Source organism: Lynx rufus, unplaced genomic scaffold (genome assembly GCF_022079265.1).
Source record: "Lynx rufus isolate CCGP_SWC_20201006 ecotype Redwood Valley unplaced genomic scaffold, mLynRuf1.p SCAF_5, whole genome shotgun sequence".
NCBI classification, from domain to species: Eukaryota; Metazoa; Chordata; class Mammalia; order Carnivora; family Felidae; genus Lynx; species Lynx rufus.
Window position 1 is genome coordinate 100,391,604 of NW_025814867.1, and position 19,383 is coordinate 100,410,986.

The following is a 19,383-nucleotide window of genomic DNA, read 5'->3' on the forward strand; positions in this document are numbered from 1 at the left end:
ATGCAATGATATTGATTGATGCAACTGATATGATTGATGCAATGATATGTCTTGCATTGATGTCTTGATGTCTTACATTGTGCCACGCAAATTATAAGTAATTGATTTGTATATATGTAAGTGATCTGAACTATTCAATACAATATTCATTAATTCTTTACCTGTAAAACTTGCTTCACAACTCAAGTTTTAATATCCTTGAGGGTACACATATCTTGTATCAAACATATTAACATGTATGGGGTTGGAAGCTTAGCGTAAGTCAACATGTGCTGTAGTTACTGCAGGGATAAGTACTCTTTAAGTAACAGCTTAGTTACAACTCCTGTCCAAGAGGATCAATCAGCTGGACAAGAACATAACCTATATGATCGACAGAAACATAAAAACCGTGGAGTGAAATACGCATGAGGAAAAGGATGCTCTGGGAGCTGGGAATGTGAGGTTGCCTAGAAACAAGCAGTGGGTGGAATGAGGAAATGAAACAACTTAGAATTCCATTCATTTCTTAAAGCTAAACATGCATTCCATTTCTGAACTAGTCCAAAGCTCCCGAGCATCCTTCTCAGCTCTTGTCCTCCTACCCCCCATCTCTGCTCCTCTGCTCTCCTGTGGGAAGCAAGCAGTGGTAACAAAAGTAAAAGTGGGAGAGACAATGCTGCTTTCTTCCACCTTAAAACCTCAACAGTTTTGGGAGTGGCTATGGGCCTGGGAACTTGGGAAATTCTATCAGACATACCCAGGGGTAGATTGGGTCTGCACCACGGACACTGGCCCCACAGGACAAACCCTAACCCCAAAGGAACAAAGGATTTCACTCACTGATGTAGAGCCACAGAAGCGTCCAGGCTGTGACTGCTAGGATGAATAGAAATACTGTGAAGATAATGATTTTGTTCTGGACATTCCAGAAGGGAGCTTTCTTCTTGGGTTGCTTCTTCGGTTTGGCTTTGCCGATGGGTTTTTGAGGTCGAGGTGCTCGTCTACCTGGCAACTTCCCTTGGGCACTGACCACCTGAACTGAGATATTGGATATCTTTAAAAAAAAGAGAGAGAGAGAGAGAGAGAGAGAGAGAGAGAGATGTTAGTTTAGAGCACATTTGGAACCACCCAGTCAGGAGAATATTTGTGCTAAAAGGCCACATATATCAGTCAAATCATTTATGTAAGTGTAATAAATGGACTCACATTAAATAGTGCAGTTAAGATCAGAAAAATCAGACATTACATGAATTTCATTGAAGCAGTTCCCAGATCCTCTCAACTCTCTAGTTGTGCTAAGTAGATGCTGTACAGAATGGGCCTGAATGTCATGGTGGGTAGACCAGAGGGCCCAAAGGTCAGGAGGTTAGGATTCTATGAGGGTCATTTCATGTGTACACAGCTCAGCTGTGAGAGTATGTGTGTTTCACATGTTTGTATTACATTGCTTTCGTCCCACCATCAATTTCCTCTGGCTGAGGCAGGAAAATAAGAACATAAGTCACTTCCTGATAGAAACAAATTGATTTCTTACTTAGGGGCTTCCTGACTGGGTGTTAGAAAGAAAAAGTTAAGGATGATGTTGCTGTGGTTCGTGCAGGGCTGTGCGATAGAAACCAGTTCCTTCCATGCATACGCTTTTACCACAGTCAATGAACGGACCAGGGACTCAGTCTCTCAAAGGCAAATGAAAGAATTATTTGAAAATAAAGAATGAAATAGGGCTCCTGGGTGTCTTAGTTGGATAAGCATTTGACTCTTGATTTCGGTTCAGGGCACGATCTCAGAACAGGTCATGATCTCCCAGTTCTTGAGATGGAAACCGAGTGGGGTGCTGACAGCATTGAGCTTGCTTAGGATTCTCTCTTTCTCTCCCTCTCTCTCTGCCCCTCCCCTGGCTCGAGTGTGCTCGCTCTCTCTCTCAAAATAAATGAATAAAATTAAAAAAATAAAGAATGAAATAAAGGACTCGGAAAATTATTGGTATTACGTGATGTGCAAAGTGTTATGTGCAAGAGGAAAAAATGCATTATTCAACTGTTCCCCTCCTCTTTTTTATTTCTCCGCTACCCTCTGTCATCTGATGCTGTGAATTCTTTAATAATGTATGCAAGAGTTTAGCTTCTTTGAAGGACAGATTTATACAGGTCAGGTAACTAAACTCCAGTGATGAAATAATTTTTAACCACACATTCTTTTAAAGGCAATGACCTAGAACATCAATTCCAAAGAAATCATTTCTTTTTCGAGTTTTCTGAAGAGCTCTCAATCTCTCTTACTCTCCTTCACTCTTCCCTTCAAAGTTCATGCCTTCCAGTTTTTAACCCTACCAATTAATGGGATAATATGTAGCCAAGTACATTCTGAATTATTCATGGCCCCCTCATTCTTTTTACCAAACACCCTTGTCAACCCCTGGAGTGAAATGTAGCTTATATCCCTCCTGGTGAAATTGAACTAGACCAGACCTCATTGGATGTGATGTCCTGCAGGCATGAAGATGGTGTTTCTAAAGAGAAGAATGTTCTATTGCAGTATGAGTTGACTATGTCCCACTACTTTCAAGTATTCCACCAAAGAAGTACAAAAGGGAGACACAGAAATGCCGGCACATGTAGAGCTGACAAGGCCAAGGTTGGGTCTTTAAGCGCAGGAGCACATTATAGGCAGTCTCAGTTAGCACTGATTAAATTTTAAAATGGAATTTGTGAAGAGATCAGTACAATTTCCCTGGAGTTTTAGAAAAACAGTTGCAAATCAATTGCCAAGTACAGCACTTTGAAAGGAGCTCGCATTGGTAAAATCCATTAAGTACTATAAGAAGATAAAGTATGTTTTGCTCTCTTTATTTTTACAAAGTAACATGGTCTCATGTTACTAACAAGGTCAGCAAAAATGGCATTCAAGTAAGAGAGAAGGCTTCCCACACCGTACTTACATTCACATCGGCAGGTTTGGATGAAACATCAGTGTTTTCTTTATCCATGGTTAGATTTTCTACCTGTGAGCATCCAGAGGTGTCTCAAAGCCAGTCTCCATCCCCTTACATTCTCACTTAAGAATTGGTAGCTGCGTTCAAGCTAGCTTTCAGAGGGAAGGAATCAATTTACCTCTACCGGGTTCAGTTCAGAAACTGAAGCTGCCTCATTGCTATATAGGGAGTGTTAAAGGGACCTGGCAGTCAGCTGGGCACCCCAACCCACAAATTTCTTAATGTAACTGTACAAGTCAGGCCCTCAGAACCGAGCCTCAAGGCAAGGTTGCCTCACAAGGACACAGTCCAACAATCTGAAGATATTTACAAGTCATTAAAATGTTGCCTCCTGGCTATAAAATAAATAACAGAGATGAAAAATTAAATCAGGTTGAACAAAATTGGGGGGCGATGCCTGGGTGGCTTAGTAGGTTGAGAATCTGACTTTGGCTCAGCTCATAATCCCAAGGTTGTGGGATCGAGCCCAGTGTCGATTCTCTTGCTCTCTCCCTCTGCCCCTCTCTCCCACTGGCACACACACACACTGTCTCTCTCTAAAATAAAAATTAAAAGAAAAGAAAAGAAAAGAAAAATTTCTAATTTACATCTTCCAAAGAATACTAAGATTGTTAATTTGCATCTTCTAAAGAATACGAAGAAATCTAACTTATAACCCTCAGCTCAGCTTCTTCGAAATCTTACCATTCCTATTTCTCTTGCTCAGATCAAAGATGGTTCCAGAAGCCTGACTTTCCAATTCTGCTCTTGACTGTACAGCTACAGGCTCTGAAAATCCCCATTCAAGAGGAATTTTTCCTTTTTTCTCCCCCGGCTGGCAGTCCTCAGTAAACCTGGGCGTTTTCGGTTGAAAATCCTCTCACTGCTGTCCCCCATTCTTGTATGCCAACCTGAATTAGGTTCAAGGGTGGGAAGAGGAGGGGAGTCATGAGGGACATTGTCCTCAGCATACAGGGAAGGAAAAGGCTAGGCTGGCTCACGTATTACACAGTCCGTCCCTGTGACACAGGCAGGTTTTCCCATGAGCACTGGGCATTAATGGAAAGCTGACCAGTGGCCACTTAGGGGAGAAGCACTGCTCCAGACACAAACTTTACTGTCACTCAGGGGCTGTTCATAACAAAACACATGAGAAACCTCCTGTTGAAAGTGGTCAAAGATTAGTCAGAGATAAAGACAGAATGACAGACAATGTCATGTTGTACAAATTCACTCCCTGGGTCTGCAATGTATTAATAACCCTTTTCACATGACTAATAATGCTTTGTAATGGTAAGACTGGGAAATCTAAAATTGAAGCTTGCTTTAATTGCCTCTCTTTTCTGTTTTATTTCCCTTATTTCTAGAACAATTCATTTCACCAGTATAAGTAAGCTGCATGTCCTGGGCAGTGGCCACTGACAAAGATTCTTTCCCCGAGAGTCAGCCCTAAGACAGGCTCCTCTGAGCCCTCTTTTTGATTAGGCCCCACCCTTGGGCCCTGACCTTGGCCTGCCTAGCCCGATGGTAGCAAGGATCCTGATGTCAATTGAGTGAGGATTGCCCCCACCTTGATATCTGGTCACCCTTGATACCTGATCAAGCTCCTCATCCCCCACCCTTGATGTATAAGTCCTTGGCCTGCCTCTAGGCAAGGATCTCCCTACCCTTGATGTCTTCTCTTAGTGATTTTCCACCCACTGGCCCCCTTACTCTGTTCATTGGCCATAAATCGCCAGCTCTCTTTGTTGTATTTGGAATTGAGCTAAGTTCCATTCTGAAGTCTCTTTCCCCTATTGCAACAGTACTGCATAAAATCTGTCTTTACAACCTTTCACTAGCATCCAGATGTTTCTCTCTGTCATCACCATGAGTGGAAAGGGGTGGCCAGTCACAGGAGTCTGCACTGTATGTACAGAATTTTAAGACAAACAGAAAGCCAGCTACGGTCTGATTTTTAATTTTTTTTAAAGTTTATTTATTTCTTTTGATAGAGAGAGAGGGAGAGCATGAATAGCGGAGGATTAGAGAGAGGGAGAGACAGAATCCCAAACAGGTTTTGCACTGTCAGTGCAGAGCCCGACACAGGGCTTGAACCCACAGAACATGAGATCACGACCCGCGCTGAGATCAAAAGTTGGATGCTCAACCAACTGAGTAACCCAGGCGACCCTAAAGTCTGCTTTTATATTATTACCAAATACCAGCAAATTCTAAACAATGTCTAAATAATAAAATACCCCTCCCTGAAAAAAAGTTTTGATTGGTATAAGTTTGAAACAATTGCCACCATTTACAAATGAGATTATATATATATATATATATATATATATATATAGGCTTCAAATGAGCACACTTTTATTCTCATCTTTATTTTTTTTTTAATTTTTTTTTTTTATTTTTTTTTAACGTTTTTTATTTATTTTGGGACAGAGAGAGACAGAGCATGAACGGGGGAGGGGCAGAGAGAGAGGGAGACACAGAATCGGAAACAGGCTCCAGGCTCCGAGCCATCAGCCCAGAGCCTGACGCGGGGCTCGAACTCACAGACCGCGAGATCGTGACCTGGCTGAAGTCTGACGCTTAACCGACTGCGCCACTCAGGCGCCCCTATTCTCATCTTTCAATAAATAATGAAAGTCATGTAGAAGTTAATTGAGAGAACTCCCATTCGTACAGTTGGTCTCAAACCCAGGAGGACTCTGTGACACATGCTTATTTCAGGAGTAAGGAGTAAGTTTCTAATAGTCTGGAATCATTTAAACTTACTTGCAGAATCTTGGGTCTCTAACAAACTGTGGAGCTACATATTCCTGCATTTAAACAGAAGATTTAATGTGGGCAATAGGGGCGCCTGGGTGGCTCAGTCGGTTAAGCGTCCGACTTCGGCTTAGGTCATGATCTCACAGTCTGTGAGTTTGAGCCCCACGTCGGGCTCCGTGCTGACAGCTCAGAGCCTGGAGCCTGTTTCAGTCTGTGTCTCCCTCTCTCTCTGACCCTCCCCCATTTATGCTCTGTCTCTCCCTATCTCAAAAATAAATAAAATGTTAAAAAAAATTTTTTTTTAAAAATAAAAAAAATGTGGGCAGTAATAGCACCATGATAGAGATAAAGGAACAGAACTTCAATTATTTAATTTTTGATAGTCCATGCGACCATTTGGAGTTAATTTACACTGTCAATTTAAAACCGGTATACAGGGGCGCCTGGGTGGCGCAGTCGGTTGGGCGTCCGACTTCAGCCAGGTCACGATCTCGCGGTCCGTGAGTTCGAGCCCCGCGTCGGGCTCTGGGCTGATGGCTCAGAGCCTGGAGCCTGTTTCCGGTTCTGTGTCTCCCTCTCTCTCTCTGCCCCTCCCCCATTCATGCTCTGTCTCTCTCTGTCCCAAAAATAAATAAACGTTGAAAAAAAAAATAAATAAAAAATAAATAAAAAAATAAAACCGGTATACAGGATGTCAATAGTAAAGCGTAATATTTTTCATATAGTATCTTTATGCAATATTTATCTTGTTTATTTTTTACTAGCATAATTGTACAAAGTTGTGTAAAAATTTTCACTCTTTTTTTCTAGCTATTATTATTATTCATTTTATTTTGTGATCATTACTGAAACGATTTTCATTGCATAAAAGAAGAGGTTGTGAAAAAAAATCCATTCTAGATAGATATATGATAAAGCAAATATAACAAATGTTAATGGTAGAATCTAGGTGTGGGTATACGTATTTACACTATAGAATTTTTTCAACTGTATGTTTGAAATTTTTCCTGATAAAATGTTATGGGGCTATGGAATTATCATTTCTGGGAGTCAAATACTCTGGATAAACCATTGGTTTTGGAAGACAAGGGCAAAGAAAGCTGGGATGCAAAATAAAGTCTTGGTGGCCAAGCATTCAGCCATCTCCTTATTGCCTTTATTGGCATGGAAGTTCTGGAACAGAGCCCCTCCCTTCAATTCCAGAACACATGATCAAAGACGATCACAATGGCCAGATATAGATTGGTGCTTCTTATCACACGCAGTTTGAAAGACAGTGAAGATGTTTCTCTTCCTTTCTCAGGAACAAAAGTCCCTGTCCTGTCCGCCGGCTGGCTAAGTAGACAAGTATGCAATGACCTGTATTGAAGGAGAAATACCTCTCCATTGGATTCAGCAGAGGTCACTGGGAGCACATGACTCACCCACACATCAATTCAACACACAAAAACGCCTTTGTTTATTTTTTAATATTTACTTATTTTTGAGAGAGAGAGAGAGAGAGAGAGAGAGTGAGAGTGGGGGATGGGCAGAGAGAGAGACACACACAGAATCTGAAGCAGGCTCCAGGCTCCGAGCTGTCAACACAGACCCTGACGTGGGGCTCGAGCTCACAAACCATGAGGTCATGATCTGAGCCAAAGTCGGACATGTAACCAACTGAGCCATCCAGATGCCCCACAAAACATCTTTATTTAATTTAATTTAAGCACGCAGGAGGGGAGGGCAGAGAGAGAGGTGGGGAGAGCAACCCAAATGGGCTCGGTGCTATCAGCACAGGAGTCCACCTCATGAATCATAAGATCATGACCTGAGCCAAAACCAAGAGTCTGACGCTTAACTGACTGAGCCACCCAGGTGCCCACACAAAAAGATCTTAAGGTCTCAACCTTCCGTTGAATGGCAAGCCTGGCGCATCTGAAGGTCTAGAGGTAGGGGCAAGTCACCCACCTAACCCGAGCAAGGTTCTGAAGGCATAGAAGGCACTTAGCAGGTGCCATTTCCATCCTTGCCCGCCGAGAGGAGGGGCCAGCTTCCCAGCAACTGATAAAGTTCTCGTCTACTACTTAGGACCCACTTCTGTCTATCATGATGAATGGATGGCCACGTGCAAAGTTGCCGTCTGATCACCACTCACCACCAAGCTCTCTGCAGACGGGGAGTGAAGCCTGAGGAATCATAAGGTGGTACAGGAGGCTGGAAGCCAGCCAGCCACTGAACCTTATCACCCTTAGTGCGCTGTAATAAAATGACATGGCAGTGATCCTGACTTCCCTTTCCCTGCTGATTCACATAGACCACAGTCCTAATCCTCTTTGTCACATCACATGAATCTTTTAAAAAAAAATGAAGCAATAGTGGCTCATCTTAGAGAACCTCTATATCTAGACTATTGAAATATCTGCCAAACTGGTTTCTTTCCTCTGGGCTCATCCCTCATGTGCACATCACTACTAACTAAATTTTCCTAAAATAACTCTTTAATATCACCTCCATCCTGACAATGACAGTCCAGTCTCCTTTTCAGTGCCCCAGGCTGACATTCAAGGTCTTCCTCAATGTGGTACCAGGTACCTCCTCGGTCCTCCTGTCACACCCACTAAATCTACTCTGTCAAAGCATGTATTTTCAGTCTTTAATTCATCCATTTATTTGGCTGTCATCATTTACTGGGCATTTATTATATGCTTACCATGTGACAGAGGCCAAATATTTTTAAATGAATAAAATATATCGCTGCCCAATGGGCGCCTATGTGGCTCAGTTGGTTAAATGTCCGACTCTCGATTTCAGTTCAGGTCATATCTTGCGGTTCGTGAGACTGAGCCCCGTGTGGAGCTCTATGCTGACAGCGGGGAGCCTGCTTGGGATTCTCTCTCTCTCTCCCTCTCTTTCTGTCCCTCTCTCTCTCTTTTTCAAAATAAATACATAAACTTAAAAATATATATCCCTGCCCTTAAAAAGCTCTCAGTAGAGGGAGAAGACATGCAAAGTGCAGATTACAATATTATGTAACGAGTGCTATCAGAGGGGCATCAACAAGATGCTATAGAATCTTAGAGGAGGTTGATAGCAACAGTCCTCTCCTCTGACTCTTGTGCCTCCGGTTCATATTACCATTGAAATGCTAACCACTTTCAAGATTCCACTTGTAGCTCACCTGCAAGCATCTCCACCCCAGCCTGTCGCGCTCTCTTCTTCTCCCTAAATGAAAGTTTTTGTTGGATATACCAGCACTTATGACTTAAAGTATGTGCTCATAATTCATCACACACTACTATGTGACATCGCTCATGTTGTCTGTTGGTTACTTCTCCTGTCATATGTATATCCTGTCTCTAAGCTCCTTGAAGACAGAAGCCCCTACAGCACAAGAGCTTTGGGAGTCAGAGCGTGGTGGTGATAGCCCCTTCAGAAATCAGCTATGTCTGGGATTGGCTTCACCTTATCTACTAGCTAACAAGTCAGTTCCTCACTAGTACATGGATGGTGGCAGCAGATACACAGTTCATGGCTCTGCAAACAGCATGAGTACCAGCATATTGGCATCAGTTCCTCTTTCCCAGAGTCCCCTAGGGGTGACACAACATGGTTCAGATGAGTGCAGTGGACTTACTTCACTGAGCTGGGGGAACCCACCATTTTTATAGCAAACGATAAGCAAAACTGTCCATTGTCCAAGATGGAGATATTACCTCACCCTTTAAGGTTGCTCCCTGAAAACACACCCAGAGAAACGGCCAAGACAGCAGTCAGGGCACTGTGTTCTTGGCATACAGAGTGTATTAGTTTTCGGGGGCTGCCATGACAAAGTGCCACAAACTGGGGGACTGAAAACAACAGAAATTGATTGTCCCACTGTTCTGGAGGCTAGAAGTCCAAAATCAAGGTGTCAGCAGAACCATGCTCACTCTGAAAGATGTAAGGTCAAATCCTTCATTGCCTCTTCCTAGCTTCTGATGGTGGCCAGTGCTCATGGGCACCTTGGCTTTCAGCTGAAGCAACTTAGTCTCTGCCACTATTGTCACATTGGATTTTCCCTTTATGTGTCTTTGTGTCTCTTCTTACACCAGCCATATCGGATTAAGGGCCCACCCCACTCTGGTATGACCTCCTGTTAACCAATTACATTTTCAATGAGGCTATTTCCAAATGAGGTCACATTCTGAGGTAGAGGGAATTCGTGCTTCAACTTCTCTTTTGGGGTGACACAGTTAAGCCCGTAATGCCTCCCCAAGATCTGGAGAGGTGGGAGAGACTATAGGAGGATTGTCACTCTCAACAGAATCAACTTACTTTTAATGGACAGCATTGCCAAACTTCTAAAGCCTGGCCATAGCCTGGGGCAGCTGCAGGTAGTATTCTAGCCAGATTATCGAGATGTTATCCTGAAACTCCACCATGCTCTTCTGACTCCCTTTTCCTCTATGGTGAGAAGGAGGAAGGATGGCACAGTATGGCTGAGTCATGGTCCAAGAGGAGCCATTAATGTATCACCCATTGTCAGCCATATCAATACCAAGGGGCAACTGTTCAGACGAGATGGTCCCGCATTGGATCAGTAATGGGAGAATAAAGGGGTGGATGGTTAATGCCTCTTCTCTTTCTGGTTCAATAACCACATTAAAAAGACCTCTTTTCTCTTTTTAAGTGCCTGGTATAAAGAGTGCTCAGTTCAGGGGGCGCCTGGGTGGCTCAGTGTCCGACTTTGGCTCAGGTGATGATCTCACAGGTTTGTGAGTTCAAGCTCCACGTCTGGCTCTCTGCTGTCAGCACGGAACCTGCTCTGGATCCTCGGTTCCCCTGTCTTTCTGCCCCTCCCCCGCTGGTTCTCTCTTCCTCTCTCTGTCAAAATAAATAAACTTAAAAAAAAAAAAAGAGTGCTCAATTCAGTAAAAACATGTAGTTGGGTTGAGTAACACTTGAATAAACTAGTCCGGAAATTATTCTATAATACACCCCTAACCAGATGCACCCTACAGGGCTCAGATCGGCCCACGTTGGTAAAAAGCATTTGCACAGAAAACTGTCACTGTATTGATCTGGCCACACATCTGGCTTGCTGTAGGTGCTGAATCAGCTCAGTGTTTAATGCAGGAATTAGTCTGCTATACTAAAAAGTATTGACTTTGGAAATTATGCAGAGGTCACTAGATTACAAAGGAATGCTTTATTTCAAACCAACTTTAAAAATCAGATTCATCACATTAAAAGGGTAGGATCGGGGAAATGACAGAATGATGAAAAAGGAGAACAATATATGATAGAAAGGATGAAATAAAACATAAATCAAAATGAATGTGGCACAGGGAGGCATGGAGAAAAAGGAAGAGTAAAAACAAGAGGGAGAGAAAACAGATAAGAGCAACGAAGTCATTTTAAAGGTGTATCCCCTGGCTTAACTGGGCATCCCTCTTAGCACGGTTCTGTTCTTACACTGTTCTGCAGTGTTAGCTTCTGCACCGATGTCATTTGTTATGCCCTTTGGTACTCTGAGCAGCTGTGGAGTTCAGCACCTTGTCATACCATCTTTCCCAGAGGCTATGTGCATATTCTGGAATCTGAAATAAATCCCATTCAGTGATTTGCTCATTACCCTAAATCATTCCCAATGAGAGGCTCCATGGCCTTGATGTCATTCACAAATGGCAAACAAGAGGGGTTCCCCGGGTGGCTCAGTCAGTTGAGCATCTGACTTCCGGTCAAGTCATGATCTCAGATCATGATCTTGCAGTTCAGGAGTTCGAGCCCTACATCGAGCTCTGTGCTGACAGCTCAGAGCCTGGAGCCTGCTTCAGATTCTGTGTCCCCCTCGCTCTCTGCCCCTCCCCAATTGGACTCTTTCTCTCTCTCTCTCTCTCTCAAAAAGTAAATAAACATTGAAAAATGTTTGAAAAAATGGCAAACAAAGAATACCTCCGTATATATTCTGGTCATTTCTGTCAAAGATCGTATGCTCGGGAGCACACCTAACATCCAAATAAAAACATCAGTAATGTGCTAATGCAAAAATCCTGCCTTCTGCCACACCGCCACCCCCAAGAAAGCCTTCTAATTTTCATAACTTTTCTGAGATTTCCAAATTGAATTAAATCTTTCCTCCTAAAAAAGTAGTCTGGCTCTCCAACATTTCCTACCCTCATTGAGGGAAGTGATACAGTGCGGAGGCAGGTTTTTCTCCCCTTCTGTTTGCAGTCACAAACCAGCTGTAGATTCAGGTTTTGTTCCAGCCAACATACACCATGTCTTCGTATGTGCTTTCTGTTGCATTCGCTGCTAAATTATTTTTTACTCATTCCCACTGGTGTCTCTGTTTGATGAAGGCCGACCTAAACCCTCAGGGTATCTGAGACAGGTGTTGATTTGTCAGCATGTCCCCAGGCTGTCACACTGGGACAGATCTCACTTGAGAGCTGGAAGACGGGGTTGGGAATATTCATGGGTCCAGCAGGAGGATGCGGAGGCCCCCGTGGAGCTTTATTGCTTTTTCCCCAACAGGCGAAGTGCTTCTGACTTCTTGAGGGAGATTATCGCCATCCTCTCCCTTTCCCATTAAGCGCAGAGGGCGCGTATGAGTGAATGTCTCCGCTAAGTGGTCATGCAGTGCATCAGTCTGCTCCACTGGACCGGAAAGAGTTTGATGTTAAATGGTATTTTTGCACTTGCCTCACAAGGTGAATGTCACCAGAGGTCCTTGAGAACGCCAGCCAAGGGTTATCCACAGTTTCCACATCCCCTTTCTCAATACAGTTTCCTCAGCCTCATGGATGAAATTCGCATCTGACCGAACCAGCGAAGGCTGGAGTCTGTCCACTGGGCTGGTATCGGGCTGTAAGGAGTCATTGCTCTGCATGGTAACCCAGATCCGTGGAGCAGGGCTGCGCCGGTAGAGGGTTCAGCTTCCTGACTCTCCTAGTGACAAACTCATGTCAGCTGAGGGAGTCTCTGCTCCTTACGAAAACCCCGAGGGTATCAGGAGCCTTGACATATAGCAAATGCTCAGTGAATCTTGGCTAATGTGTTCATGAAATATTAATTAAGAACATCTACTAATTACCATGGGTTAAGGAATACAACATTCCCAGTTTATCTATACTTATTTCTTCTGCCACACAGGGGTGGTTGGATTACAGATGAGTTTGCCTCTCAAAATTAAATTTTCTGCCCAAGTGGAGAGCCTCACTCACAATTAGCCTAATCCTGGCCCTCGTTAAACGATGCCAAAGAAAAGGAAAAATTTACGTAACATTTGTACAGCTTTGCAGGAATCATTCTGATCAAGAATCAGATGTTAAACTTTCACATGGAAAACAAGCTATCTTAAGTATTGGTTACTGTATATACACCAGAGTACTCTGAATTCAGGAAGGAATTAAACACATCTTTTGAGCTGGGTCTAGAAAATTGCACATATTTGTGCTTTCCTGAATTACGGACAAGTGAGCCCTTCACTGTGAGTTCCTACTGGGGAAAGATTAAGTGCTAGTTGAGTGCAGGGGGAACCACATCGTCCCCTGTGTGTCTCCCAGAGCCCAGCAGTGCGTCTAGGATGTGGGAGGCAGTGTTGTATGATGGAATTCATAAAACTCTGGAATCATTGTTCAGGGTTCAAATTCTAGTTTCCTCGTGACTAACTATGAGACCTTGGGCCGTCCTTCAGCTTCTCTGATCTCCTCACTTTCTTATCTGGAAAATGATGCAAATACTCACTTTGCAGGATTGTTGCATGCATTAAAAGAGACGGATTATAGAGAGTTCCTGACGCAAAGTAGGTGCTCACTAAATACCTTTCAAGTGAAATTCCTTTAGCTCATTATTTTTTCCCTTCAGTTGTTTTGAAACAGGATGTCTTCTCAGGAAGACTTTCTCATTTTGCAATCTCTGCAAGCCAGGCTCATTCCATCATAAGACCGATGCAGTGTTCTCCCAAGGAATTATTGATCCAAGAATGTGGAACCAGCATGGATGTTTAATTTTACCCAACAGAAGGCCCTTCAGTATCTGTTTCATTAAAATAAAGGTCAGTAGGGCAATAATCGCTCTAAACCCAATTGAACCACAGTGAGATTTATCCTTGCCCTTCAAAATAGCTTTACAGTCTCTGCTCAGGGCCATAAAAGTTGACATATTTATTTTGTGAATATATAATAGGCTTATAGCCACATCAGATCTTTCGTTTTGCCGAATGACAAATTAACCATATTTCACTTTAGTTTTTTGCCTAAGACATTCAAGTTGAATTCTGTAAGTAATCATTTCTGTTCTGGTCTTATATTTTGCAAATTTTTTTTTCCAGTTGACTTCTGTATTCCAAACCCTGTGTACATCAGAGTTAGTAACAAGCATGAACAGCTTGTGGATTTAATGTACTCTTTGGCAGGGATGGAAAATGTTGGGATATGGGGTAAAGACCCAGCAATCATAAAACTCCTTTGCACCTCCTCAGGAAGACCACTAAGTTCCACTAACATCCTAATACACAGAGGGTGTCTTCCAGAATATTCACAAAGATTTTTTTAAAATTTTTTAAATGTTTTTATTTATTTTTGAGACAGAGAGAGACAGAGCATGAGCAGGGGAGGGGCAGCGAGAGAGGGACACACAGAATTCAAAGCAGGCTCCAGGCTCCAAGCTGTCAGCACAGAGCCCGACACAGGACTCGAACTCACGGACTGTGAGATCATGACCTGAGCTGAAGTCGGACGCTTAACTGACTGAGCCACCCAGGCACCCCATTCACAAACATATTTTTTAAGTGATAATGCTCATGAGAGTATAGAGAAATGGCCACACTTCTCAGTACTCAGGGGAGAGAGTGACCTTAAGCTTACTCATCATCTGCATAACATGAGGGCATTATCAGCTCATGTGAAGGATGGCCTTGAATCTACATCATTCAAGAAGCTGATTGTGTCCTGTTTAATGGGGACATTTATCTTTCAAAATCTCCAAGGAACTAGACAACTTGCAAGAACTATCTGCTCATTTCTGCCAATGATGCTACCATAAGTTGCTTTGCACTTCATGGTATCATAGCAATGAAAGACTCAGAGTCCACAGAATTATTTTAACTTTAATGACTGATGAATTCAGCAGTTTTGAGGCCATGGTAATTAAATTTATTATCAACAATAGTGCTGCCATCTATTATGTCATTAAAGCTTTCTGTAAATGGTAACTAAAATGACAGGATACCTGGAAATAAAAAAACGAGACCTTATGAAAGTTGAGCTTTGCATTTCCATTGATATAAGACTCAGTTTCAATCACTGTTGTTGGTGGGAGGCTGATAGGTAAAGTAGAAAACTCTGGCCTAGTCTGTCTGCCTAGATTTCTTAAGTCCTCTTTCTGTCTTGGACATGTATCCAGAAATGGGCCATATAGACACCCAGAAATGGACCATATATTCACATCCAGAAATGGGACATATATTCACACTGTAACCTGGCACAACCCTACAGATGGCATGCCTATAGATGTCACTAGCCATGAGCACATCCTTTTGTGTCCATGGTCCTCAGGAGCCTCGAGCTTGGCTCCTGGATTGAAACAGATATGAAGCTGAGAACTGGATGTCTTGATCCCATGGTGGATCTGCAACCCTCAGCAGGGAAAGTTCTGTACATGCCACATGAAGTTGATCTCTAAGAAAGCTGACTGAACTAGCCTTTTAAAAAGTAACTTGAAAGCAAATAACCTTGATGTCTTTTTTTTTTTTTTTTTTTTAAGATCCTGACCTTTAACTGTCTTCTAGAGGTCTAAGATGAAATGAGGCTCCCAGATATGGGCGCCACAGGTATTTCCCACGTCCCCATGGCCCTTGCTCAAGTCTACTCAGCAAGGATTTGTCTTGAAATCCAAGCCTGTTTCTTGTTGTTTTAACTCTGTTGAGTCCAGGCCGGCTGGAATAAGTGGTAAAGCATCCAATACGTTCCCATGGTGGCCCTGAGCGGAAGTTCCTGAGACTTGTCTGCTCCGGCAAACGTTCCCTGGCCATCCCAGGCCAGAGAACTCTTCCTTCCGAGAGTCGGAGTGAACATTGCTCTCCTGTGGCTTTTAAACTTAAATAAGCAATAGACACAAGGAACTGCAGAGCAGCTTCTGTTTGTTCGCGTAGACTACAAATTCATGCAACTAAAAGCCATGTTCATAACCTATTATCTCCCTAGTTTATAATACAATTCCATAAATATATTAGACACTCAATAAATTCTTGTTGACGGATTTACGGCAGAAATGGTTCGCTAGTCATTTTTGTACCTTCAGCCTATAGATGGCTTTTGCTGAACCAGGACAATTTTTGAATAAATCAATAATTAAATAAATAAGGATGGAATGCCACATTAGGACATTGCTTAATAAAGCCTTAGGAAGAATTAGAATTAGCAGAAAGGTTGAATAATAAAAAGTAATGAATGCTATTCTAGAAGCCTAGGAAACTAGATTTAAATCCTCCTCCAACAATTAATTATCTAAATAATGTAGGAAAAGTCATTTCATTTTTGGTCTCAAGTATTATACATAAAAATCAGGGCTTGGAGTAGGTAATCTCTCTGATTTTAGAAGAGGAAAAGGCAAGGAAGAGAACATGGGTTCAAGTTTCTACTCAGGGCTAGCTAGGGTTAGGTTCCCAGAGAGCCCATCCAGTCAAAAAAAACAAAACAAACAAAAAAAGAAGAGAAGAAAAGAAAAGAAAAGAAAGGAAAGGAAAAAGAGTTCTCTTAAAAAGAGACAAAAGGGTTTATTCTAACAGATTTTTATTTATTTATTTTTATTTTTTATTTTTTTGAGAGACAGAGAGAGAGAGAGAGAGAGTGTGTGAGTGAGGGAGGGGGAGAGAGAGACAGAGAATCAGAGGCAGGCTCCAGGCTCTGAGCTGTCAGCACAGAGTCTGACACAGGGCTTGAACCCACAAACCATGAGATCGTGACCTGAGCTGAAGTCGGAGGCTTAACCTATTGAGCCACCCAGGCGCCCCCTAACAGATTTTTAAAATTCATTGCTGGAATTGGTTCGGTATTATTTTATTTAGAAGTTTTCACATCTATGTTCCCAAGCGAAATCAGTCTGTAATTTTCTTATTCGGTTTTGGAATTAATGTTAAATTAGCTTCGTGAAGTGAGTTGGACTCCATGTGTTTCTTTTCCTAACAATTTCTTGAATTTATCAATATCTGTATTTTTCTTCCAAAGAGGACATTTTCCTTTCCTTTTTCTTTTCCTAAATTGTCATAGATATAATTTTTCTCTCTCTATTGTTTCATCCTTGTTTATTTAAACAAGAATAAAATGTTCTAATTTACATATCCTCATTTTCCATATGAAGTAGCCTTTTCCTGGTAATAATATATTTTTCTTACTGGAATACTTAATCCAATTATGTTTTCAGAGGGCTTTTGTTAAATATTTCTGCTCTACTTTTGGGCTTAAAAAATTAATTGCTATGTAGAAAATCATGTGTAATGTTTCTTTTTCTCTTTAGCATCTTGAAAATATCACTTTATGTTGAGAAGTTCAGTGTTAATCTGATTCTTCCCCCTTACATGTAATGGGCTTTTACTCTTTAAAGGCTTTGAGAGTTTTGTATTTATTTTTAATGGCACATTTTTCACTACAATGTTTTCAGCTGAGGTCTTCTATCATTTATTTTTTGGAATCTTTCTAAGTCTTTTAAAACTGAGTCCTTAGGTTTTTGGTTTTGCTTTTTTTTTCTGAGAAATTCTCAAAATCATTTCTTCAAATTTTCCCTCCCCTGTATTGATTTATTTCCTTTCCTTGTGAAGTTTCAATGATATGATTTTTCACTCCTATCACTTAATGTTTTTTTATATTTACACTTTATGTCTTTTTTTTTAATTTTTTTTAAACGTTTATTTATTTTTGAGACAGAGAGAGACAGAACATGAACGGGGGAGGGACAGAGAGGGAGACACAGAATCGGAAGCAGGCTCCCGGCTCCAAGCCATCAGCCCAGAGCCCGACGCGGGGCTCGAACTCAAAGACCGCGAGATCATGACCTGAGTCGAAGTCGGACACTTAACCGACTGAGCCACCCAGGCGTCCCTACACTTTATGTCTTTTTTACAGAGTTTGTTTTGATATTCCAGTTTATTAGCTTGTTCATTTTATCCTTTCCACTCTCAATCTTTATTTCATTTATTTTTTTTAATGTTCCATATCACCAGTTGATTTTTCTTCATAGTGGATTATTACTTCATGTTTCCAGTATTTTCCCTTATCGTTTTTAGCATATTTGTTAGACTCCTTTGAAATGATTCTTCTGTCTGGTCCGCGAATTCTGCTTAATCCAGTAAGGGTGATCTACTGTGTCTTTTGATGATGGTACTTTTGTTCCTCAAGAGTCTTTCAGATAGGATCCAGGAGCTCATGTTGCCCTGAGGTTATCTGCTACCTTGATTGCAAATACAAAGTGGGTAAAGGGGCGGAAATCTCAGACCTCAGTCTGGATCGCTTCTGGCCACTTTTGGGAGATGGAAATACTATATTCAGGCAGGTAGTCTTTGGAATTATAAACTAGGCTCTCGCATTCTGTGTTAACTCCTAGTCAATCCCTATGACTTGAGTACACCTTCCCCCTAGGGCCTCAATTTTTTTTTTTTTCCAACGTTTATTTATTTTCGGGACAGAGAGAGACAGAGCATGAACGGGGGAGGGGCAGAGAGAGAAGGAGACACAGAATCGGAAACAGGCTCCAGGCTCTGAGCCATCAGCCCAGAGCCCGACGCGGGGCTCGAACTCACGGACCGCGAGATCGTGAACTGGCTGAAGTCGGCCGCTTAACCGACTGCGCCACCCAGGCGCCCCTCAATTTTGTTTTTAACAGCCTCATCCCCAGGCTGTCATCAACCAATGGGACTCAGGGGTGGGAGCCTGAGGGGCTGGTTGGGGTCGTGCTAAGAGGAGGAAAAGCCCAGGTGCAGATGAGGCTATCAGTGTCACCACCTGCTCCTCACTCCCAGCTGCTCTCAAACACCGCCCTAGATTTGGTGGGTTACTTCCTTCCAGCCCTGAGCTGATTTTGCTGTTTCTCTGCCTCTTCGAGTCTCTGACGTAGCAGTGGTGGTGCCAGGGCACTGTGGGGAACGGAACAGGCGAAGCCTGAAAGTTATGCCAAACTTATCCCCCCGCTGATGGAGGCTACCTCCCGCGCCCCCACTCCCAATCCCAGACAGAGTCCTGACCACCTTCTATCTCTCCAGGAATTCCTCCCAGTCTTATTTTACTCTTTTCCATCAACCCGCCTCTCTTGCTTTTGTGACAACTCTGAGGTAAAGGTTCAGCTGCCATGTTCATGTGACATCTTTCCAGGAATGGACAACTCACCAGTGGCTGTTAGAAAGTCTCTGGGGCTCCTGAAGGATACATTATGTTCTTTGTGTGACTCAGGCTATCCTTTTTTTTTTTTTTTTTAATATTAAAAGTCTTAAAATCTTATGCTGAATCCTAATATAGAAAAGAGATAAGATCAATGATGCTCTCTCGGAAGAACAAATGGGGACCCGGGATTCTGCCTCCTAAGCAGCGCTGCCCACCCCAATGCGGATCCCATAGAAATCCCTCTGGAAGCCTGGAACTGTAGAGAACAGGGTCTGAAAAGCCAACACCCAAACATTTAGGAGGTGGCAATATCTATAGTTTCATTTATTT

At 42.5% G+C, this 19,383-nt stretch overlaps 1 protein-coding gene across 1 annotated transcript in view; it reads right to left on the reverse strand.

Moving 5' to 3' along the window:
- TMPRSS7 (transmembrane serine protease 7) overlaps positions 1-2,968 on the reverse strand; it is a 40,229-nt gene extending 37,261 nt beyond the window's left edge. The window contains exons 1-2 of the mRNA XM_047100189.1: positions 2,921-2,968; positions 823-1,036 (exon numbers count right to left, since the gene is read on the reverse strand). Coding sequence (XP_046956145.1) covers positions 823-1,036; positions 2,921-2,968 — 262 coding nt within the window. The remainder of the gene's footprint in view (positions 1-822; positions 1,037-2,920) is intronic.
- Between the last annotated feature and the right edge of the window lie 16,415 nt (positions 2,969-19,383).